The following is a 26,315-nucleotide window of genomic DNA, read 5'->3' as shown; positions in this document are numbered from 1 at the left end:
TCTATGCATTCTGATTACAATATTCATTAAGCAGTCTGACTCAGTTATTCTGGTATTATTTTACTTTTACTTAAGTAAGTTCATAAACCTGTTGAAAAATTAACATTTTGAGATTTATCAGTCAACCAACCTATAGAATCTTGATACAGAATGACACCAATCAAGAAAAAACTTTCAGTTAGTGAGTATTTTGTTGCATAAAAGCCAAAATTCTAAAAGCAAATAGAAATTGGTGTAACTGATGTTTAATCCAAATGTACAACAGTGAACTGATTTAGCTTCTCTTTTTTTTTAAGAGCTGACGCAAGTTGGACGGAGGGAGGTGTTGGGGTGAGGTGGTGGTGGTGATTGGCTTGTCTAGTTCACTCCCACTGGTCTTTAAATCATTGTCTAGATCCCCAAAGGTTCACATAAGTCACCTCTGCAACAGGGGTTTGCCTTTCCAAACAATTCCGGAAAGATTGCACAGGACTGGATAAATAATTAAGGTAAAGCTGTTTTTACATGAAAACTTGCAGTGTTAAAATAATGCTTCCTTTCTTCTTTTTATGGTATTGATTATTTACTACAAATTAAAATGTTTGAAAATACTACTTGGGTAACTTTTTTTTTTCTCATTAAAAAAAAAGATCAATTCAATATAATGTCAGACATTGAAATTATTTACCCAGATCCTGATTGCAGTTTTCTTTTGCAGATAATTTTAGGTGGATAATAGAAAAGGGAAACATTGCAAAACCAGCAGGTAACAAGTGTTTAGTTATTTACATTTCCTGGTTGATCACTCTCAGGAGCCAACTTAATTTGTCCTAGGAAGATGTATACTGTTTGAGAAGTGCATTCTCAGTGTTATAACATTAAAGAGTTTCTTTATCTTGAAAGCAAAAACACCCACAAAAACTTAGTCTAATCAAAGAAGGAACATCACATCACTGCAGCAGATGTGAAAGGCTAAATGTTTGGGTTGCATCACTGTCAAATGAAAAACAAAAGTTGTGTCTTACCTTGTCTTCTTATGTAACCATTTTAGTGAAGGAGTATTTTTGCAGCAAATTTACTAGAAGAAACTGACAGATTGAGTAGAATATAAGCAAAGCTTTGGATTTGGAAGGACTGGAATCATTAAACATTTGAGCTCTAGTCCTCAAATTTATTAATCAGATGGGGAGAATTCTCAATGGATTTAAGTATCCTTGTATTTTGAGCTTCTTACAGAATGTATGGTGATTATTTTAATTAAATGCACAGGCGATAACAAAACTGAGTGTTTTATAACTCAGTGAAAAATATTTGAAATGATATATATCATATTCATGGGCAACTTGTTGGATGAAAGAATTTTTATTTTTGACGAACTAAAGAAATTTAGGTATGTTTCCTGTAAAAGATGGCCATTTATTTTACAGGCCAAGATCTTCTATTTGTTCAGATTTATATTTAGATAATGTTTTGCGATTTTCTGGAAAGTCTTTATGTTTATACTCCTAGGAAGTATATCAGTAACTTTTAAGTACTGAGAAATGTAGTTTTGAGAGCTAAACTGTTGAGTTTTCTTTAACCATGTTATACAGTGTGCTTTATGGGTTATTGAAGCTATTATTTTTAATACATGAGTTACTTTAAAGAAAGTAAAAAAATATTTATTTTCAGAAGAAAAAAAGTAACCCTGGGGGGTGGTCCAGTATCTATTATATAGAATGTAGACATTTTGGAACTTAGTGTATGCATAATTTATGACAGATTATTAAACATCATGTATTAACATGGATAGCATAAACAGTTCACTACCTTAATTTCATATATGCTACATATTGCTGTTCATTTCTGGAAACAAACTATTGTTTGGGAAAATAGGAACTAAAATTTATGCAGGAATTTCAGATATTTCTTAACATTTAAGATGACTAGAGAATCTATGTCTTTTTCTAAGAGCAGAGCTAGAAAATTTGTAAGCAAAATAATGTATTCAGATTTTATGAATAATCCTTTATACCTCATCAAAGGGCTGCTTTAATTCTTATATTAGCAAGCATGTAATATTCTTAGCAAAGGGACAAGACCTCAGCATAAGGTTACTTCCTTTAACTTCTTTAGTTCTCCCTTGATATTATTTCTAAGCTATGTCTAAGTAGAGGAAGGGAATGAAAAATGCTAAAATATTATCACCAGCAATAGGAAGTAGTCAAGTGAATATGGTCCTGCTATTATTGGCAGTTTCTTTTCTAAGACGTACATCAGACTGAATGACAGTGGATGCTTTTATGGAAGCTGATTTCTGTGAGAAATCATGCCGTAGGCTAATAAGCCATCTGAATATCAGTGTGTGACTAGAATGGCATTGTTGGGGAAATTGTTTAAGAGAATTTCACATAAAGGTAATATTAGGTTTATTTCATTGTCAAACCTATGTTCATTTATCTAAGATATATTTTGGATGTGGATTTAAATCAGTTCCTCGGATGCAAGATAATTTGGCTTTTAGAAGCTGCAGGACCATCTATTTCCTGCACACTCAACCAAAGTGTAAAATCTGCCACCTAAACCTAGATTTCAGAGTAGATTCATCAGAACTGGGCCGGCATGAAAGACAAAACAAATAGCGATGGTGGGAAATGCTAGCTCCTTTTTCACTTTCACTTATCGGGTAAAATAAATGCTCATAAATAATGTTACAAAGAAATGTTATACATAATGTTTAATAACTAGAAATTGGATACAAGGAATCAGCTCTTTAGGACATCTGGCTGGCTTAATAAATATGATGACAAAAAGTCTTCCAAATGGGGATAGTGTGCCCAATACTTTTGTTTCAAGTTTTGATTTTGCACCTTCATGAATGAGTGAAGTTAAATGGCCATGCAGAAGACCACTGCACCGGAATATCCAGTCTGTTTCTGCAGAATCTCCTTTGCAGAGAAACTTAACTTCATTAGCTAGGAAGGCTAGACTACCAAAAGTTCTGTCAAACCAAATCTGATTTCTCTTTTAGAAGAATTTTGAACATTCTTTGTCTAACAAAGCTGTTCTTTCTCTTGGGAACCAGAAGGAAACATTTCTATTTCACTTTTTTTTCTTTTTTTTTTTTTAACATCTTTATTGAAGTATAATTGCCTTACAATGGTGTGTTAGCTTCTGCTTTATAACAAAGTGAATCAGTTATACATATACAATATGTTCCCATTTCTCTTCCCTCTTGCATCTCCCTGCCTCCCACCCTCCCCATCCCACCCCTCTAGGTGGTCACAAAGCACCGAGCTGATCTCCCTGTGCTATGCGGCTGCTTCCCACTAGTTATCTATTTGACATTTGGTAGTGTATATATGTCCATGCCACTCTCTTACCCTGCGGAGGAAACGGGAATAAAGACACAGATCTATTTCACTTTGAAATATTAACCTACAAAGCTATAACAAGAATGTGTACTTGTATCTATAAAGGAGATCGTATCACCAGGCACTGTGCTAGATGATGGGAATGTGTATATATAGTCTACAAGCCTGGCCCTGTTCCCACCTTCGTGCAATTTTTTACCTATTGGAGGAGACAGTTATTTATCAAATAATCATACAACTAAACGTGTAAGTGCAAAGTGTAATAATTATTGTGAGGGAGAGGAGACGATACTCCATGGAGACATCCTTACTCTAGATGTCGGGCCTCTCTGACCACGTGGCATTTAAAGATTTTCCGGTCCTTTTGGTTAACTTTGGGAGACACTTGGGGTAAGAATGCAAGGAAGGGCATTCCAGGCAGAGGGAACAGCATGTTAAAAGGTCCTGAGGTGGCAGTGGAGAAATGAAAGAAGCCCAGTGTATCTAGTGAGTAAGGGAGGATGTGATTCAATACAGGACTACAGAGCTCTGTCTGGATTAAACTATGTAGAGCCTTACGGCGTATTAGGAAATTTGACTTTATTCTGAGAAGTGCTGAGAAAAATCATTTTGGGCCCTGTAGTAGGTAGTCATTTGGAATACCATCATGGCCATGGAGAGAGAAGTAAATGAATTTTAAATAAATGTTGCAAGAAGGATTGATAGGACTTGGTGACCATTGAACAGGGGAGGGGGGCTTCAGGACAGAGAATTGGAGGTGTCCATAGTGACAGCCAGATTCCACTTATGAGCACCTCTTATGATGAGGTGCCATGTACTGAGATGGGGGAGCAGCAGAAGAATCTATGGCTATGAAAACTATATTATATTATATTATGTTATACTGTATTATATTATATTATGTTTTATATTATATTATATGTATTAGTATACTGTACTATGTTATATCACTATATTTTTCAATCACAGCGTTTGCCAACATCATTCTTTTCTAGCCTCCCCAGGCAGTGATTCACTGATTTGTTCAAAACGTATTTACTCAGAGAGAAAAGTAAAAGTTATAATATAATAGTTGTTCAAACATCTGTTTTCTATACTAAACAGAATTCATCAGGTGCAGGGATTCTGTCTTATCCATGCTCTGTCTTTCATAGTTTCTGGCTCGTATTCAATTCTCAGTATTTGTTGAATAAATAAATACCAGCTTTAAAATACCTCCATATTGATTAAACATGTGATTAAGTTTTAGCAATTATGCTGTCGTCTAAATGCTTCAAAGGATGTACTTTGTGTTGCAGGCAAATGACTCAGAGTATCTAGTTTCTCATCATGTTCTAATTCTTTTAAAACTGTGCTTTTAGCTATTGTTCCCTTAAAAGAGGTAATAGAATTTTCAGAGCTAAAGACACGAGATATGAAAATGTGTTCCAACTTTTGTGAGACGTCCCTTGACTGGGACCAATATTAGGTTTGGGGGCCAAGGTCTTAAACTACTATTTCACACTTCATGGGATCTATCTTACCATCTTCAAAAGAGAATGAAATAAGTGTTTTATATATGGTGAAAATAGTATAAGGTTAGGTTTCAATTTTCTTATTTGTGAAGGAGTACCTACCTTGCTTACAATGTTGGTGAGAGTTTGAGACCTGTAAGGTCCTCTAACTGCTTATGGTAAATTCTATGCATGTGTGGATATTCATACGAAATTCTATACACATTTGCATGCAGATGTAGGCAGTAATTAAATTCTGACGATTGGGAGAGGGAAGAGGGATTTAAATTTATTGAGGGCTTACTACAAACCAAACTTTGCCATGCATAATATCATTTAAACCCTCACAATGCTTTATTCTCATTTTGCATATGGGATGACAGAAAGTCAGCAGTTAGTTAATTTGGTCAGGACTTACAACCAGTTCTATTTCTCACCAAAGCCAGATTTTCTGTTCCCTGTCTGGGCTTTAGTTCTCTGTAGCAGAGACAGCAGCACAGAGGTGGTGTAGCATAGAGGATGCTTAACCCCTCTAGACTTTCATTACCTCATCTGTAAAATGGGAATAAGAACAAAAATAGTACTTACCTCAGTAGGATGCTGTGAGAATTAAATGAGTTGATAGATGTGAAGTCCTTGTAATAACGTCTGGCATGTAGTAAGTACCATAAGAGTGTTTGACATTTTCTCTTTTGTTCTTAACCCTGGGATTAACATTGCTTAATGTGAATGAAATTAATGAGGTTCCTATGAATAAGTACAGTGTGAAATAGACCTTAGCTGAAGTCCCCAGGACTGCCGACATATATACTCCTGTAATCCCCCAGAGGGATTGACTAAGCAAATCGTGGCATGCAGGAGGGGGAGATCATTCCAGGCACAGTGACCTGAATGTGCAAATGGCCTGAGGTGGCAGAGAACTTGGGAAGTCCCTGAAATGGAAAGGAGGCCAGAGTAGCTAGTACAGCGAGGTGGGGAGAGTGTGGAAGGAATGAAGCCAGAAGTGAAGGGACCATGTGGAACCTTGTGGGCATGCTGAGAATCTTAGACTTTATCCTAAGAGTAAAGTGAAGACAATAGAAGGTTTTATGCAAATAAATGACATGATCTAAGTTTTGTTTTTAAAAGATCACTCTGGATGTTGTGTGGAAAATGAAGGAGGAGGGAGAAAGTAGGCAAGAAAGGACTCAAGGCATCAATTACAATTGTTGCAATTGACAATGTAAGAAATGATGGTCGCTTGGACAAGACTGATGGGGTAAGAAAGGGAAAGAAGCAGCCTAATTTGAGAAATTGTAAAATCAACTATGGCTTCCCTGATGGTGCAGTGGTTGAGAATCCGCCTGCCAATTCAGGGAACACGGGTTCGAGCCCTGGTCTGGGAAGATCCCACATGCCGCGGAGCAACCGGGCCCGTGAGCCACAGCTACTGAACCTGCGCGTCTGGAGCCTGTGCTCCGCAACAAGAGAGGCCGCGATAGTGAGAGGCACGCGCACCGCGATGAAGAGTGACCCCCGCGCGCCGCAACTAGAGAAAGCCCTCACACAGAAACGAAGACCCAACACAGCCAAAAAAAAAAAAAAAAAAAAAAAATCAACTAGGCTTTGGAAAAGGCTGCCTGTAAGGGATAAAACAAATTTATAATAGAAGACTGATATTTCTGATTTGAGGAGCTGGATAAATGGTGACAACATTCTTTGGAGTGGAAATATTGGAAGAAGGGGAACTGTCACAGGTTAGATTTTTAGACACATTGAATTTAAACTACCTTTGAGACATTCAAGTGTATATCTGGACACTTGGAACTAGAGATCACAGTAGATGCCTGGGCCAAAGCTGTGACTTGAGGAGTCCTTGGTTTATGAAGCTTTGAGAAGTAGATTAAAATAGGGGGGCTTATGACCTACCTTTGAGGGATTCAAAGAATGAAACTTCAAACAAAATGGTACTCCTTAAAAGAACAAAACCACAGAAGTTCTGTAAAATAATAGCAGTGTCAAAAACAAATGGAAGTTTTAAGAATTCCTAGAAGCCAGGAAGCAGATAGCGCTGGAAAACCTGTGAAAGAGAAAAGGAACTGGGATAAAACAGGTAAATGGGTTTTTCCAGAAGGACCCCAGTAGCGGTTCCAAGTTAAGTCAATATATACAAAGAGGAGGCGTGAATCACCAACAACCAATGACCAGCTGTTCACCAGGGAACCTTGGTTTGGACTCTTGGTCTGTTTGGGCTGCCTCTTTTGCCCAAAGGATAAGGCTGTAATCTAGTCTGAAAGAGAGCCTGAGAATGGACTCTATAATAAATATCAGGGCCTCCACAGCAGGCAAAAAGGGATAACAAGCAGGAATGTAAGCTCCACCAAAAGGGGAAAATACATCACTGTGTTTTTCTTCCAGAGGCACCTCGCCTACAGTGCCAGCTGTGTCTGTGAGTAGGGTCCTGCAGGTGCTCTGCACACAGACCGGGTGCATAGACGCCACTTACCCAGGACCCACAAGGGAGCAACCCATCAGTGTAATGAGCCTGCAAGATTTCAGAGAAACCCCAAGGACCAGCTTTCTAAGTTAACCAATATATTCTTCATTCACAAATATGAACAGACAACCTAGGATCGCTAAGAGTTTAAGGAAAACCAGGCATATGGAAGAGAAGAGGCCAAGATTAACCAACAGAATAACTCCAGAAAAAAAGGCGTAATTTAGGGGACAAAAAGAGCTTTTGGAAACTTCTAGTCAATAGCCTTAGAAAGGATTGAGTAAATACTGCATCTGTAAAACAAACAAAAAAAGATGTTATGAAAAGAGAGGAAGGGACTGAACAGATTCTCAGAAATTAAAAACATGAGTGTGAAAAATAATTAGTGGGCAGGTTGAAAAATAAAATGGGTACAGCTTAAAAGTAAACAATGTTTTTCTACTCTACTCTTAATACTTTCTTCTGATACCAAAAGTATGGGGTTTTCTCACACTGACAAATTCTCCCACACCAGCTGGGAGTCCTACAATTCAGTCAGTTCTGACACTATTTCCTGGAATCAGCATCAGATCCCACAGGTTAAGGGCTCAGTCCCACAAGATTGCCTCCACTTCAGATGCAATGGCAAGTCCAGACCTCCTGTACTTCTGGCCAGCTGGCTATAAATCAGATTTAATAATTTTCTAGAATTGCTCACAGAACTCAGGAAAACAGTTTACTTACTAGATTACTGGTTTATTGTAAAAGGATATAATTCAGGAACTGCCAGATGGCAGAGATGCATAGGACAAAGTATGAGGGGAAGGATCTCAGAGCTCTCATGCCCTTGCCTGGTGCGCTACCCTCCTAGCACCTCCATATGGTAACCCAATCCAGAAGCTCTCCAAACCCCTTTAGTTAGGATTTTTTATGGAGGCTTCATTAACTAGGCATGACTGATTAACTCACTGGCCATTAGTGAGTCCCCACCCACTCTCCTCTTCCAGGTGGTTGGAAGTGGGACTGAAAGCTCCAACTCTCTAATCACTTGGTTGGTTCCCCTGGCAACCAGCGCCCCCATCCTTAGGGGCTTTACAAAAGTCACTTCATTATGGTAAACTCAGGTGTGGTTGAAAGGGTCTTGTTACGAATAATAACAACAACAAAAACCCCTTTATCATTCCAGAGCTATTTCAGCAACTGGGGACAAAACCCAAATATTAATTTATTGTATTACATTTGGAGCTCTGTGCCAGGAATGAGGATGAAGATCAAATGTGTATTTATTATTGTATCACAGTGTCACACAACTGAAGATCAAATTTGTTATTTTGGACATTGAGGAACTATCCCTGAACACTGAGTAATAAAGAGATGGGAAATAAAGAGAAAATCTTGGCAATAGAGATCAAGTGGTCCAATACATAACTAATACAAGTTTTAGAGGGAGGAAACAGATTTAAAATAGTAGAACATTTTCATGGTCAGAAGAAAGACACAAGTCTTTTCAATGAATGGGCTCTCCACGTGTGATGTAAGATGAATTTTTAAAACTACTCACATCTAGTTACATCCTGGAGAAATTTCAGATTGTGATAAGGATCCTAAAATCCTCCAGAAGAAAAAAAAATCAAAGAAATGAGACTCTGACTCATCAGTGGAAGCCAGCTAGAAGTCAAGAGACAAATGTCTTCGACGTTATGAAGGAAAATGATTTTGAATCTAGAATTCAAACAATCAAAAAAGTTTGAGGGCAAAGTAAAGACATTTTCCAACATGACACAACTCAGAAATTCTGTTTACAAACATGGACCTATTGTGTGAAAAAAAGTTATTCAAGGCAGTATTTCAGCACAATGCAAAATGAATTGAAGAAAGGAGATGGCATGGCATTCAAGAAACATTGGCAGCTGAACAAGACCCAGAGGATGGAGGAGGAAGCCATTCAGAAAGTAAAAGAGCATGGATAATTTGCATTTAAAGGTTTAGTAATATAGGATTATATTTCCTTTATTATGTAGTCAAATAGACCATAGTTTCTTTGGGCATACTATTTACACAGTAATAATGTCGTAAATGCTGATTATTCATTTTTAGTGTTCAGAAACATCCTTTAGATAAATTATGATTTGTTTTACAGAATAGGATGAAATTACTATGCATCTCAACATTGTAGAAGTATTTCATGAACTGAAACAATTAAGAGGGTGGGGGAAGGAATTAGGAGTATAGAAAGAAGTATGCTAATTTCCTTATCCTTCCTAAGTGTCAGTCTAGAGTTGATAAACCAAGTCACAGAGGTTTTAGTGAATAGTTTAAATTTAGAATGACTAACTTTAAATGAAGAACTAAAAACAGTAACTGTCATCAGTGATTGCTACTGGGAAGTGAAACTGATACCGTGTGATGCTGAGAGAAGCCTTTGTACTCAGTTAATACAAGTTTCTCTTTTTTAACTGTATGTGTGTCTTACTTCTATTCTCTCTAGTGCTTTTAAGATTTCTCTCTTCATCTTTGATGTTATACACTTACACTACCTCATATTAATGAATATATTCATTTTTCGTCCTCTTGCTTGAAGTACTGTGTGTTTTTTTAAATCCTGAGAACTACTATCTTTCTTTAGTTCCCAGCAATTCTTTGCCATTATGTCCTTTTTGTCTCTCCCTAGTCTCATAATTTTCTCATATTAGAATAACTATTAGGGTATGTTTAGCCTTCTTTTTCTCATTTTTCTTCCCCATGTCTCTTAACTTCTTTGTATTTTTCTTTCTTTCTTTGTGATATAATTTGAGTGATTTCCACTGATCTATCTTCCAGTTTCATTACTCTCCCTTCAGCTGAGTTTTTTATATGACTATATATTTTATTTTTAGAATTCTTTTTTTGGCTGTGTCTCTAACTAGCCTGCTTTTTTTTTTTTTACCATGTTCTTAATCTGTGGATGTTATTACTTATTTTGAATCTTTTATTACTTTTTATTGTATTAATTTTAAAGTCCATTTTAAGTTACTTTGCAGTTTGTAGTCACTCAGGTATGAATCTTATTATTTCTTGTGCCTGCTGACACTCCTAATGAGTTTCCATGTGTCATTTGCAACTTTTGTGATTTGGGGTGTGAACTCATGTTGAGTGTGAGTTGTCTTTCACAGATGTGCTGCTGCAGCACTGGATTGTGGAGGCCTTCTCATGTGGCTGTTTCATATTTGTCAGGGGATTTGTGGCTTCCATGAATTCTGGAGCAATTTTTATGTTAGTTTCTCTGCTCAGGATTTCCTTACCAAATGGGTAGTGCATGTTCCAGAACCACACATTCCAAGAGTAATAGTGTTTCTCCCGATATAACGATTCAACAAGAATTTCAATAGTAAAAATTTCAGAACGTTAACATTAATGGATTCATAACATCTTTTTTTTTTTTTAATTTATTTATTTATTTTATTTATTTATTTTTGGCTGCGTTGGGTCTTCCTTGCTGCGTGCGTGCTTTCTCCAGTTGCGGCGAGCAGGGGCTACTCTTCGTTGCGGTGCGTGGGCTTCTCATTGCGGTGGCTTCTCTTGTTGCGGAGCACGGGCTCTAGGCGCGGGGGCTTCAGTAGTTGGGGCACGAGGACTCAGTAGTTGTGGCTTTTGGGCTGTAGAGCGCAGGCTCAGTAGTTGTGGCGCACGGGCTTCATTGCTCCGCAGCGTGTGGGAACTTCCCGGACCAGGGCTTGAACCCTTGTCCCCTGCGTTGGCAGGCGGATTCTTAACCACTGCGCCACCAGGGAAGTCCTCATAGCATCTTTTAACACAGTGCCAGTCCACCCCTTTTCACTTTACAGTTGAGGAAAATGAGGTCAAAAAAAGTTAAATAACTTGTGCTGAAATCCAATGAATTAAAGGCAGAGCAGAGCCTAAAAGCTGGACCCCTTTCTTGTTAAAGTGCATTTCAACTTTATATAGATGGTGACTCAGGCTGATTCAAAGATAAACCTGTACTTGCTTTTGTTACTATTCTTAACTTTGGCTTCATGATCCAAGTGCCTGGAAAGTGGCTCCCTGAGGCTGATCCTACCCTGTGTTGCATGTTATCAAGCATTTTGGTGGTGTTAATTCTTTCATGCCCAATTAACAAATTAAAGCAGTAATTTTCTGCGTTACTGCTGGTAGAGACACTGGTAGTTTCTGCCTTGGCAGATCTTCCTTTATCAGCAGTTTACTATGGTCGCCCTTTTAAGTCATGCAATCTGCTTACAAATAGCTAAAGCTTCTTAAAGACTGCTGCCGTGTCTTAAGATTTTTTTTTTTTTCTTCCTACAGTGACTAGCAAAGCACCTGCCACACATAGGCATTCTATAAATACCTGCTGATTTGGCAATTTATTAAGAATTTTCCTTTTTCTCTTCCATTTTCTTTTTTTTTTGTATTGGGTAATGGAACCTTTGGGGACTTGTTTATGTGAAGTTTTCAGGAGTTTACTTCCTTTCCATGATTTTACAGAGAAAATACACAAATAGGTGACTAGTGTTTATTTATCTAATTTAAAGTAAATTATAATGATTTATTTTGTGTTCTGTTTGCAGAACAGAGTGTTCTGAACATAACTCCAAGTAGAAGAGCCTCAAGCTGAAGGTACAGTATCTTGTTTACACTGAAGGAGCTTGTGTGTGGACAAGAAAGCGCTGACAGCTCAAATGGATCCCATGGAACTGAGCAATGTCAACATCGAACCTGATGATGAGAGCATCAGTGGAGAAAGTATTCAAGATAGCTACACCGGGATGGGAAATTTAGAAAAGGCAGCAATGAGCAGGTATGGGGTTAAAATGACCAGGTTCCATGGAAAAATAAGACGTTTATAGACATGGAAAACAAGTTTTTTGTTGGGAAAAATTGGATTCAGTACCTATTTGAGAGATAACAATGACTTTGATGTTAACACATTACCTCTCTGGTCCTGAAGTACACATTATTATATTATTATTGTATGTCAATCCTTTGTGTGATTAATTTAGAATTGCAGTTACAGTGTTCTTGTCCCTATTAATAATATAGAATAATTTAAATGATATTAGCCTATCACTTCTGTTACCTTTTGGACTATTCTCTCAGACTCCTCTTCCTCTGACTGCCCTGTAATTGTTGCTACATCTCCGGAGTTCTGCGGGGATTCTTCTCTGGCTAAAAGTGTCCTATGAGCAAGCTTATTCACAGCCATCAGGCTTCACCCACTGAACATATGCCATATCTTCCGCCTGTTCCACTTCTATTTCAACTCACAGATGTGTTTACTACACATCTCTGCTGGATGACTCATGTGTCTGAATTGCCTCATTGATAAAGTCAAACTTGTAATGTCTAATATTGAACTACTGCCATTCCCTTCAAAATCTGCCCCTCCTCGAGCAATCCCATCTTGGTGAAAGTCATCACTATCATTCAGGAACTCAATCAAAGGATGTTTGGTGTCAACTTTGACTCATCCTTTCCCTGAAACCACACATCCAATGTTCAACTATATCTGGTTGGTTCTACCTCATTAATATTTCAAATCTACCCACTTGTCTGTACCTATTCTATTGCCATCTTACTATAGGCCCTCATCATCTGTCACCTGTCTACTAGAACAGCCCTGATTTGTCTTCCTGTCTTATATTTTGCTCTCTTCCAACTAGCCCTTCACATCCCTTGCAAAAGTAATCTTTTACAATTGCAAATTGACTTATGTTCCATCCCTGGGTAAACCCTTTCAGTGGTTCCCCATTAGCTATAGGAGAAAGATTAGACTATACATACATTGCTTGGCATATAAGGCCTTTTCATGATCTGGCCCTCATCTAGCTCTCCTGTCCATCTCTTGCCCTGCTCCCTGTTGATACCCTCTTTTCTAGCCTTGTCAAGCCACTCAGAGCTTCTGTTCCTTCATTAACTCTGCTCTGTGTGCCTGGAATGACCTTTTTTTTAGTGTTACCCACTTACCTTCCCCTTTTTCTCTATTGACTGCACTCATCCTTCAAGACTCAGCTCAATGTTAGTTCTCCTGTGAAGCCTTCCCCCAGTTAGAAGTGACCACCCCCTGCTTTGTGTAACCTCTCCCTGCCCAGATGTTCACGATGCCATTACAACATGTTAATGGTACTGCCTGGTACATAGTAGCTGCACAACTGTTATTTGATAAGTTTATTAATTTCTCACAAAATACTATATAACACAAATTATGCATGACTTAAGACATTCAGAAGTGAATATTTGTCCAAATCTCAGTCTGAAGTAGAGAATATTATCCTCAAACCGAGACGTCTTATTGCATTGCCAACATTCAAGAAGGGTGTCGGGAGGAAGCACTGTTCTTCCTCCAAGAAGCCAGCGCAGTAAACGTTAGTGTTGTCGGACGAGAGAGGCTGTGGAGATGTAAACACGACGCTTTCTAGTTAGGTGACTCTTGAGGAAGCACAATGTGGTAGAACCAGGGCTTTGGAATCTGCAGAGGAGTTATCTGACCTTGGAGAAGGTATTTATCTTCTTTGAGCTTCAGTGGAAAATGCAGAATGGCAAACCAACACCTACTTTGCTGAGGATTAAGTGAGTGCCTTTGAGATAGATGATACTCAGTAAACTTTTGTTTTTCCTCCTCCACTTCATCACCCTCAGGAAATTGATCAAATCTGAGGGCTCTTTTGTTTCTGAGAAGGATGCACACAGATATGAGCTCTATGGAGGTGGCAGAGCTGAAGGGGACATGGTCCTAAGAACAGTCCTACAGAGTCATTCCATTTGGTCCTCTGAAAGGCATCATGGAAAGAGCAAGAATGCTTTTGTTAGCTCCAGATAATGTGTTCTGGAGCACTTACAGTGACCTAGCTTGTAACTCCTGACTCAAGTGGGTCATCATTTTGCAATTGTATGATCACTTTAAAAAGATGGGTTTTGTTTATGTTCGGATAGATCTCTTGAATGTAAATTTAGAGGGAAGTTCAACATAATACATTTATTTGGAATCATTATACTTATGTTTTCAATATATGCTGGGTTTGGTATTAAATCATTGATGACACTGCGGACATTTCTCGTATATTTTATACAGTCTTGGCCTGTTTTGTGACTACAACTCATCTCATGCCAAAATAAGAACATGCAAATGCCTCAAAGGAGAAAGTCTATTTACTTTCACATTTAAAAATTTTAAAATTATTCATGGACTAAAGGATTCTAACTTATTGATTAAGGTTAAAATAGAACGTTGGACGTTCCAGAGTTTAAATCTAGGTAACACTTTTGTTTTTATAATCATTAGGCCCATTTTGGGCTCCAGTTCATCTTATTGTCTCCGTTTCCAACTATGAACATTATGTACCAGTCTCCACATAGCAAGTATATTAACTACGGACATTAAAATAAAGCACAAAAGGGAGGGGGAGTGCAGAAGTGCAGAGATGGAAGAAGACAGCATCTGAGGGCATTATACTTCCTTCCAGAAATAGGAGAAAAATGATAGGATATGTTCCTAACTTGTACACCATGAAGTTCAAGAAAATCCACTTCTTGAGTTTTAGAAAAGCACACAAAACTTTGTGATTTTGTCTGCTCATTCTATCTACACCTTATATTGTTCTCTATTCTCAAAAAGTAACCTTGTTATCCCTCTTTCTCATAAGATATATTCAGAATTAGCTTCTATTATAAGAGATCATTTGTACAGATCTATAATAATTACTTTCCCCTTTTATATTTCTAAGGGTTATTTTAATAAAATACTCTCCAATCATTTTATTTTACTTTCTCATGCAAGAAATGCCCTAAAATTGTGATCTACCTAATTATAAAGCACTTTTAAGAAGCATACATATTTGAGCATTTCCTGTAACAAAAAGAAAGCCTGTGTGATATCTTGCAGTGTCAAAATGCAATGGTGGCAGCTGAACTCATTAGTCAAGCCTTTTGGAAATGTGACTGGTACTAGATCCATATCCTCAAAACCTCTGGCATAGAGCTCCAGGAGCCGACCAGTACTGTCAGGGGATGTGCAGCTCCCAGCCTGTACCAAGTAGACCGCAGTCATAATGTTCCATGGATTGTGACATCTTAAAGTCCTGTTCTTTAATCCTGAATCTTAAAGTCCTCCCAACTCTTCTACTAATTCATTGGATTTCTTTAATGTTTTTCTTAGTTTCGTTCATTGTCTAACAATCCAAGTACATTTTCAGAGTAATTAAACTACACACACTCACACACAACCAAACACAACACAGAGCTACCATCCAACTCCTTTCCAGCAAGGGATATGTGTATAAAAAGACGGAGCCAAAAAAGAGGAAAATGCCAGCTACAGTGCCCTGCCCAGGGCTGCATGGCGCTGTGGGAGACCCTAGACCTGGGATCTGGTGGGGCTGGACACGCTACCTCACTCTTCAGAGCCATAGTCGCTGCATATTTAGAGCAGAGACATGGAAGTTTCTCTCACAGAGACATTTGAGCATCAAGTGAGATGGGATCACAGTGCCAAGGCACTTAATAAATATTTACTGAATTAATAAGATCCTCTGATCACGGTGTATTAGCAGTTGAGAAAACTCAGTCGCTACTCTGTTCACTTTCTTTGGGAGGGCTCGAAATGGCAACAAAATTAGCTCTAATTATTCTCTCTCTCTCGTTTGTTTTTTTTTTTTTTTTTTTTTTTTTTTTGCGTAGTCAATGTGGGAAGAAGAAATGTGGCTTAAAAAAGATCCCAACTAAAAAAATATTTTCTTCCTTCATAACTTTCTCCCTCCCTCCCAAAGTATATTCATAAATGGGGCTCAGTCATAGGAACACTAGTATGCGGAGGAGAAGAGAAAAAAAAGTCTTAAGTGTCTTGTTTTTCCTCTCCTAATTCAGTGACAGATCACCCGAAACATAAATATAATTCAGAGCATTTACTAGATGTTTTTACTGTCTTCTTTTCCTTTGTGTGTGTGTGTGTTCAGTCAATTTACTAATGAAGACGCTGAAAGTCAGAAATTTCTGACAAATGGATTTTTGGGGAAAAAGAAGCTGGCAGATTATGACGATGAACATGTAAGTGACTTTCTGCTTTCTGGCAGTAAACAGGACTTGAGGATGTCTGATCTACCTGGGTCTCTGCGAAAACAATGTGACTGAAATTTTCCAAGCCTTGATCAGCACATTCTCTGTTTATTCAGGCCCTTACTGGAATAAGGGCTTGTTTTTCCTGTTCGCCATATGGCTGCATAAATCATTTATGAAATTTATTTGTTTTTTGGAGAAATCATTCTAACCCAAATGTAATCTGCAATCCTACATGCTTTCCCTTCTTTATATTACTCAACCTGTATTTTTTATTTTTACTGAGACCCCTGCTTAAATCAAGTACTACATTCCACTGAAAAATGCACACTTTTATTGAAGTTGAGTCAAGGTTTTTATTCACTGTGATTTTATCTTAATCTTCACTATTGGATGGTAGTCTCCTCCAGTAAAGATAATATAGGATAAGAATAATCCAAAAAAAATTCGTCCTTTGGCAAATATTTGCTTATCACGCATCCCTTTTTCTTCAAGCATCCTGGAACCACCTCCTTTGGAATGTCTTCATTCAATCTGAGTAATGCCATCATGGGCAGTGGAATCCTGGGCCTGTCCTATGCCATGGCCAACACAGGGATCATCCTTTTTATGTGAGTGAATGGACATAGCTACACTTGGTTCAAAGCCCACGCATACCTGGCGCTCTTTCAATTAATCTGAAGTTTGATCTTTGTGAATAGGAATGATCTGAGAAAATATTAGCATATTCTCTTCCTTTTAAATAAAACAGCAACGAAAAGTAATCAGAGCAGTCTAATCATCATACTTGTTCAACCAGCCATCCCTAACCAAATGGCAGAAAGTTTACGTGCTCAATCCCCCAAAGTGCTGGAACCCTAACAGTCCATAGAAACCATTTTACAAAGTAATTCATTATAAAACAATTTGGTGTTTAATAGTTAAAAAGATCTTTCCCGTTAGCACATCTGACTTTATACACACTCTTAGGAAAAACATCCCTTCCCAAACCAGACCTACAGAGTCCTGCGTGCCCTGGTCCCATCTCCTGTGCCCCTATATACAAGATATACTGGGCACAGTGACCTCCTCTCCATCCCATGAAGGTGCCATTCCCTCTCACCACAGGTCCTTTGCACGTGATCTTGGAACCTTCTTTCCTTTCCTCTTCAACTCGTTAACTCCTCATAACTCAGCTCAGCCTCACCTCAGTTATGCCTTCCCCCAATCTCCGTGACTGGGACAAACCACCTTATTAGACACTCATCACAGTGTTAATATTTTAGTGCAGTCGTCTGATTCATTTGGTTAATGTCTCTCTCCCTTGCTAGACTATCATCTCCAAAGGGTTGAGCCCATGTCTGTTTTTACTCACTGCATGTCTGTATCCCCAAGACCTAGAAACAGCGCTTGGCGCGGGGATTTTTGCAGAGTGGCCAGAGTTTTTACCTAAACCGATGCACTTTATCCAAACTTGGTCGAATGCTGCCTAGTGATAGCAGCGTCACATAGCCAACCTGGAGGATGGACACCACGTTGTCTGTGACAGACAGCCACAGACATCTGTGCATTACGTACAGCCTGGTATTTTCAAAGACACAGTTGGTGGCAGTGAAATGCTTCACAAGAATAAAGTCTAATGTTAGTCAGGCATCAGTATGAATGCAGATCACAACCCCTAACGCAGTGCTGGAGTCTTAAATAACTGTCTAAGAATGCAACATTTATATTATAAATATATGCTATTTGTGTTCTGAATATCACTTATGATTAGGTAATCACACAGCTATTTGAGGGCTAAGGATCGGGCTGAACTATAAATATTTATATTGTGTCAGTGCTTTGATTGAATTGTTAGGTGTCGTATTTTTTAGCTGAATGGGTTTTGATATCAGCTTTACTTTTCTAAGCCATGTTTGAAATAAAGTAGTTTTTAAAAATTTTCTGGCTCTTAATGGCTAGAGGTCTATTCATATGCATAGTTGTACACTTTTATACTGTACACTATCTCTAAGACAAAAGACTGCCTTCTCCTCACTAATTACACATACCATTAGAATTAATTAGGAAATTTTCATAGATCACTGATGAATAGAAGTAAGAAACACTCCCCCCAATCCTAGAGTTCATTTTCATGGCAGGAGAATATTCCACTTTTAAAACTGAAAGCCTCATTTCAGGCCTGTAAACATTTAGCAGATTAATTTGGCCAGAACAATTACATAGCTAGATATCATGAGGTGTGTTTTGTGTATCCAAGTAGCCCAAACTGGATTCAGCAATCTCCCTTAATTCCCAACAAGTGACACAGGATTTCATCGGTGTTACTTTTAGTATTTTCTGCCAAAGCAGAAAATGTATTTGGAATACAGGGTACGCTCATTATTTTTCCAGGGAACAAAATTATATAATCTGAATTACATAATTCTTTAAAAACAGGTCAGTTCATAACGTATATGGAAAAATGTATGAATAAGACATTGATTAGGCAGTTCTGGTGAACATGTTTTGTGAAAAAAAAAAAAAACCCAGTACAGTAGAGCTAGAATAGTTATAACATTTGTAACTCGTGGTCTAAATCTACATTTGTAACATTGACTTCCCAAGGAATTACCAAAGAATTAGATCAATTGACAGAAGACTGTTTGGTGCGCTCTCATCATATTAAACAAAGGATAAGATTTTTTTTTTTTTTAATTTCAGGTAAAGTTTAGTATTGTGCCTTCATTTATGATATAGATGCTTCTATCTACACTCTTTATTTTTGCTGTCCAATTCTTGTTTTTTGGAGAAGCATTGATCACTGTATACATAAAGAAATCATATATGCCTGTGGACATGTGGAGGGTCCTGAACCAGAAATGATTTTTCTGAGTACAGCAAAGGTTTTCCTGCACCCTAGACTTAACCTTTCTCTGTTTTCTCTATTATACAGGCAATTGCCAGACCCTCTGGTTCACACATCTGATCACTGTCATCTAATATGCAGACTCAGTAGTAACGGAGCTCAGAATTTGCTTTGACTTCTGTATTTCTAGATTTTAGATTAATGTTTAGTCAGGTCATTGAATAGCCCTTCAATTATAAATGTTCATGGGAATATCACGCAAATATGGTGTACATATACCCATATGCTGAGTAAGTATTTGCTAATTTTGCTATACATTTAGCATCTAAGTTATAAACCAGATTCTACTATTGGGTAGAATCTAAGACTAAAAAAGGTGTGTTAGGAACTTCCAGTAGTACATTTTGGCCCATAAAATAAAGCCAATTCCAGTTCTGGGACATTTAAGGGCATTGGTGGAGCTCTGAAAAGAATTTTTCAGCTTCCCCCAAATCCACATACTCTTGGAAAGTTAATGATTGAAAATACCAGTGTAATAATGTATTGTAACATCTAATATTATTGCATCTTATTTTTTATAGAAACATTATTGTCTCCTCTCTCTTCCCTTCACAGAATCATGCTGCTTGCCGTGGCAATCCTATCTCTCTATTCAGTTCATCTTTTATTAAAGACTGCAAAGGAAGGAGGTATGCTACTCCCTAGACCCCAGACATGCTATTTCGATTCTCATTAAAGGGTATTTCAGTCTTTAGCTCTATACTTATAGGATGGTGTTAGTCAATTTTACATTTCATTTTCTTCTAACCCCAATCACATGGTCTCTGCATGTTTTTAGTTATCTGGGCAAGTGAGACAAGTGAAAGGCAACCTGCTCAGGTTCAAGCCAAATAGAGAAACAGACTTTTGGGGGACGATAGAAATAACAGTTCTGACTTGCTGCATGGAGCCAAGACGAATGAAGGCATCGCTTCTTGTTTGGAGAACATTTACCATATTTTGTAATGGCTTTTGAGATTGCGTATTTGGGGTTTGTAATTTCTATATGGTGTTTATTTACATGCTTGAGGCTCCAGTGTAGAATTACGTAGAAATATTTTAGTCACTAAAACAGTTTTTTTTTAAACAAGTTTCTTTTCATTTTTGATTATAGGGTCTTTAATTTATGAAAAACTAGGTGAAAAGGCATTTGGATGGCCTGGGAAAATCGGAGCTTTTATTTCCATTACAATGCAGAACATTGGAGGTAAGAGGATCTAGCTTTCAACAAACCATTTAAACTTTCTAAAAGATGTTCAAGAAATAAGAAAACTCAATGGCAATGAACAGGCCCTTTAAATACAGAAAAATAGCTGTTTTTTATCATTTTTAAATTTAAAAAGTAGAGTTTCCTAAATAGATTTGCTATCCCTCTTTAATTGAAAATAGCAATATCTAAGAAATGAAATACTATATAAAACCCTACCAAATAAATTCTAGAATTAAAATATAAAATAAAACCTTTCTTGATTTCAAATGGCTTTAATTATTACTTGAAAAAGTTAAAGCATTAGTGCTTATATCTCTCATTGACTGAACAGTTGATGTGTCACATGTATGATTGAGTTTATTTCATAAAAGGGAAAATTTAGTATCTGAGGCACATAGCCAAATTTCGGGGTCCTTGAGACACAGCCTGCACAGAGCCGGCCCATTGTAGAGTGTCCCTAGAAACTGTGCTAAGGCAAAAATCTGGCTAGGCATCGGAAGCATTATAAAGCACAGATTTCTTGGTTCTACAGATTCTTTTAATTCCTACTGAATGATCACTTCCAGAGGAGAGCCTAGAAGTACATATTTTTAATAGTGTTCCAGGTGATATGTATGCCCACCAGCTTCACTGGTCCTATCGTGTCTTTGACCCTCAAAAGGCATCTTGACCCATATTTCAGATGTCCTACTGGCTAAGTCTCCTTGCATGACCTGGACTATATCACCACAGAGTGGTACTTATTTCCTCACCTCCTACCCAGTCCCCAAACCTGTTATTCTATCTTTCTGTTCTTTCATCTCAGTGAACAATACCAGCAGCATCCAGTTTCTTAAGCCAGCAATCTGGGTGTCAGCCTAAATATTTCCCTCTCTCCCTAACCCTGACAATCCAATCAAATACCAGCTTTTATCCATTCTTTCTCTTATTTAGCCTTTGAATCTCTCCTCTCCTTCTAGTCTCACTACCACAATTCAGGTGATTACTATTTCTGCTCAGACTTTTGCAGCAGACATCTACCTGTTATTCCTGTATTTAGTTTCCCCTCTTCCATCTGTAATTCACCTTCCAAATTAACTGTCTCAAATTCAGATCTACTCTTGCTTCTCACATGCATAAACTTCTTCAGCATGCCCTCATGATTTTCAAGATAAAATTTAAACTGTTTAGTCTGACATATAAGGGTTTTCATCATCTTTCCTTTGCTTATGTTTCTGATACCTTTCCTACAAACCCCAATCTCTCTCTCTCTCTCTCTCTCTCTACCTATCTATCTATCATCTGTTCCCTATGTGTCATGTGTCATACTATAACAAACCATATTTAGTTCCCCTACTTTTACAATCCTCCAGCCCTAACACATACACGATTTCTGGCTCTCCCTTTCTGTCTGTTCCATGATCCATCGTTCTCTAGGCTATTAGGTACTAGCTCTTCTGGACTCCCTTAGCCTTGTTTGTATATATCTGGTATATCACTGTTTTTTAAAAGACATTTTAAAACCCATGAGTAGAGAATAGACTTTTGGCGCCTGATAACACCTGAATTTGAGTTTGTTTCTGTCACTATCTATGACCTTGGGAAAATCACTTTACACCTCTGAGTCCAATTTTTCCACCTATGCAGTTGAGAGTAATAGTTCATCCTCACAGTGTCATAATAATACAGGTTCAGTACATGCACCCTTCCTCTCCAGTTCTTGGATTCAATATCCATGTCACTGGAGCCCTCCTGGATGTTTTTAAATGGCATTTTTATAATTATAAGACAAATATATGCTAATTGTGAAAAACAAAAATATTACATAAATATATAAATTACAAAGAAATGTTTACGTAAATCATCCTTAGAAAAACCCATGCCACGTTTTCCTCTATGACAAATTTAACAAATACATTGTTACTGTTAAAACAGGATCATTTTCTAATACTGATTTACCGCTTGCTTTTTTTACTTAACAATATGCCTTGAATGTTTTTGCATACTACTCTTTTTAATGGCTTTTGAGCTTTCCATTGTATAAATACACCATGATTGGTTTACTGAATCCCTTGATGAACAGTTTTGGATCATTTCCAGTTTTTTACTATTGCAAACAATGCTAGAATAAATAAACTTGCACAGAGATCTTGCAAGGAGGTCATTCTTTTTGATTAATAAAATCACTGGAATTATCTAGCATTTCTAGAATGCAGCAATTTCTTTAGTAACCTTTATCCAACTATACCTGCTCCTGATAACGGATAGTTGGTAGGCAGATAAATAAAATCCAGTCATATCTTAATGATTTGTATTTATGTCTTTCATATTTTTTGTATAGTAAGACTACAGTCCCGGGTAGAATTTGGCAGTAACACTGGAATTGTTTCATTCATTTTACTGGCATTGGGCCCCAAGCATATAAGTCCCCCGTTCCCCACCGAATAAACTGCTTTACGTTTGGTTCAAATTCTCAGCCTTATCAAGATTTAAAATATCAAGCTTTTCCTAGGATCTCTTCATAGGTGATCTAATATACTTGTTTGGACCACTGAACTAACTGGACATACACATGCTTAGCCCTGAGCCCAACAGGCTGAGTGACAACAGCATTGTCTATTGTTCCAAGTATAGCTACTATTATGCTTCTAAACAATGGAATAAACTACAAGATGGTCTCTCAGTCAAGCCCCTCACCCCACAGTGTGGCTTTAAGGGAGTGAGATGAAATTTCATACACCTTTCCTGAAAATCTCTCACTTTGGTTATGCTATGTGATTAGTGGTTATCGTGGCCTAAAAGAAATCACTTGTATTTCTGTATTTATCAACTCCACATTTAGAACGTTTAATTTTCTCAATCCCCTGAAAAATTAACACTGACCATTAGCAGAATAATGTTGACATTACCCAGACAGGTCTGGATCATTCTGAATTTTCAAAGACCAAACACATTAACAGTGGTGACATCACTGAGAGTCAGCAACTAATAGCTCTAAAATTGAATGGTACCTCACTGAACCAGTTAATCAGAAATATCTCTTCTGTTTACCCTCTGTAAGATTTAGCTTTAGCCAAGGTCTTTGTAAAGATTAACCAAATCATGTTTACAGAAGACACATCAGGTATTGTAAAAATCATTTCATTTCACAATAGAGAAGAAACACTGGCCTGAAATCAAGGATCTTATATTTTGGATGTGGTCTGTCATTTTCAAGCTGTGCGATCTTGCACATGTCAGTTAAGCTCTCAAAATTTTTATATCCTCAGCTGTGGAATGAAGATGATAAGATGCACCTTGATCTTTCACGTGGATTTTCAGCTGATCACATGCAGAACTAAACAATGTGGGGAATTGTTATCACTGTTATTACTTTTGTTGGAGATTAAGGAAATATTTTTAAACTATTAATAGTTCAATCGGCAACTTAGATATCTGCTTTAAATATCTGTTAGCAAAAATTCACCAGAAGGATGTAGCACACACTTAAACCTTGCAATGCGAAACTTGTCAGTTTTATTTTCAATTGAGTCTTTTGATCACGTGTGAAATAGCAAATTAGTATTATTCTTCACTGAGTGGATGGACTTGAGAAAGGGATGTTGCATAAATCCCTACAATTGTAAGCAAAATTGTATGTTATGCATATGTATGCATAAATATTTTTCCAGGGAGAGGGTTTATAGATTTTATAGATCAGGTATTCAGAAGAGTACATGATCACACATACATCACTTATCTAGATGTTCAAGAAATTTTGCCACTTTGTATGATTTCTTATTTGGACAAAGGACATAGAAAAAACTTCATTGACAAAGGTTAGAGAAGCTATGCTCTCTTTATCAATCCAGTATGACTCCAGTTTGGAGAATCAGTGGTCTGAGATTTTGTATGCCCCCTAGGGAGATTACAGAGGACTAAACTGGTGTCCACCTAGGGAGGGCAGAGTGACGTGTATTCTACCCAGCTCCACCCTGCAATTCTCCCCCTTCTTTTGTGGCCACCAGACCCCTGCCCGAGTTCTAGATACTAAAACAGGCACACTCAGTAAGGTCATGATGACTTATAACAACTGAGGAAAAAACTTTGAAACTGCAGCTTCACTGAAAACCTCAGAGCTGGATTTAACACAGAATCAGCATTGATACTGTTAGCAAAGGTCCATAGGCAAGAGCCAAAGGGCCGAATGTCTATTTATGAGAAGAACTTGGAAACAGTACAGAATACATAGTGGTGGCTTTTCTTTCGGTTTGGGAATTACTGAGAAGGAGGGGTGTACCAATGCCTGGACTTCTCACAACTTGCCTGTGACTTTGGTGCCGTGCACACCACTAAGCTCTCACGTTTTCCATTTTAGCCATGTCAAGCTACCTCTTCATTATTAAATACGAACTACCTGAAGTAATCAGAGCGTTCATGGGACTTGAAGAAAATACTGGGTATGTCTTCTTCTCTCTTTGTAACATCAAGAGACTCATTCTCCTTGGTCTTTTCTGATCCTAATATTCTGGTCTCTCTTTTCTAGAGAATGGTATGTCAATGGCAACTACCTCGTCATATTTGTGTCAGTTGGAATCATTCTTCCACTTTCTCTTCTTAAAAATTTAGGTAAAGTCATTTTCCATTTTTATTTTCATTTTGTATTCCAAGAGGTAAGCTGATTGTGGATGCCATATTCACCTTCCGGAATTTCTCTGCTAACTCCTAGGTTACCTTGGTTATACCAGCGGATTTTCTCTTACCTGCATGGTGTTTTTTGTCAGTGTGGTAAGTGATTTTTGGCATGATCCTTGTAACTTGGTAGGCGTGTGATGCTTTCAGTGCCTGAACTGGTGTCCTCATTTTTGTTCAAGCACATCATTGGCATGAAATAGTTCTTGCATCACAAGCAATCTCCTTGTATTCTAATTTGGAATGAGAAAAGAAGAGTCATGAGTTGAAAAATAGTTGAGTTAGAATGTCAAGACCATTGCTAATAGTATGTTCTAGGCATACTGAATATATATTTGGACGAAAGGAACACTTCAAGCAGAAATGTGACAACAACCCAGTATTTAGACAGGCGGAGGAAAAAGAAGTGAAGAGTCCCAGGAGATAAATGAGTAGGCTGTAGAATTAGCCATATTTACATGAATCAGCCATTTTCTCTTACTCATTCTACCCATGAAGAGAAGGTGACCACAGTGGAATTAAAGAAAGAAAGAAATCCTCTCCCCACCCCACTCCCTCTCCCCTCCGAAAGGGGGAATTTCTGCTAATATCATGAATGCCAACATTTATATAGCATTTCCCCAAAGAGGCAAAGGAGGAGGGGGGAATTTCTTGATGACCCGTATTTTCATTAGTTTGAAGAAATGAAAGAGATGCGATGTAGCAAGAAAATGAACGTCTTTCTCATGGAAGAGAATGCATGAAGTTTGGGATAGATTCACGCAAAATACTGTCCTGTTGACTCTAAGTGGGAGAGTTGCCAACCATAGTTCCAACTCCTTACATCAAACTGAGGCTAGAGGGAGTCTCCGTTGTCCATTAGTCTAAAAGGAATCCTCAGCAGAGTTCCCTCACCTCTACCCCATAAACCACCCACAGGGATTTTTGTTTCATTGTTTTCCTCAAAAGGCTGACTTGTTGTTGTTGTGTTAATGACCGGGTCTAGGTGATTTACAAGAAATTCCAAATACCCTGCCCTCTGCCTGTTCTGGATCACAATGTTGGGAATCTGACATTCAACAATACAGTTCCAATGCACGTGATGATGTTACCCAACAACTCTGAGAGTAGTGGTGTAAACTTCATGATGGATTACACCCACCAGAATCCTGCAGGGCTGGATGACAACCAGGCCAAGGGCTCAATTCATGGCAGTGGAGTAGAGTATGAAGCACACAGTGATGACAAGTGTCAGCCCAAATATTTTGTATTCAACTCCCGGGTA

At 37.9% G+C, this 26,315-nt stretch overlaps 1 protein-coding gene across 2 annotated transcripts in view; it reads left to right on the top strand.

Annotated features, from left to right (window-relative positions):
* The first annotated feature begins 418 nt into the window (after nt 1-418).
* SLC38A4 (solute carrier family 38 member 4) overlaps nt 419-26,315 on the top strand; it is a 41,280-nt gene continuing 15,383 nt past the window's right edge. Inside the window, exons 1-10 of one of the 2 annotated variants that reach the window (XM_068560044.1) lie at nt 419-488; nt 11,846-12,075; nt 16,226-16,316; nt 16,821-16,936; nt 19,768-19,841; nt 20,306-20,398; nt 24,738-24,819; nt 24,906-24,988; nt 25,089-25,147; nt 26,037-26,312. In XM_068560044.1, the coding sequence (XP_068416145.1) occupies nt 11,957-12,075; nt 16,226-16,316; nt 16,821-16,936; nt 19,768-19,841; nt 20,306-20,398; nt 24,738-24,819; nt 24,906-24,988; nt 25,089-25,147; nt 26,037-26,312 (993 nt within the window). In that variant the 5' untranslated portion in view covers nt 419-488; nt 11,846-11,956. Of the gene's footprint in view, nt 489-11,845; nt 12,076-16,225; nt 16,317-16,820; nt 16,937-19,767; nt 19,842-20,305; nt 20,399-24,737; nt 24,820-24,905; nt 24,989-25,088; nt 25,148-26,036; nt 26,313-26,315 lie in introns of those variants that run through there. The other variant, XM_068560045.1, reaches the window with a different exon arrangement.

This window comes from Eschrichtius robustus, chromosome 13, assembly GCF_028021215.1.
Source record: "Eschrichtius robustus isolate mEscRob2 chromosome 13, mEscRob2.pri, whole genome shotgun sequence".
Taxonomy (NCBI): Eukaryota; Metazoa; Chordata; class Mammalia; order Artiodactyla; family Eschrichtiidae; genus Eschrichtius; species Eschrichtius robustus.
Note: the sequence above shows the minus strand (reverse complement) of the source record. Positions and strands in the feature narration are given on the sequence as shown.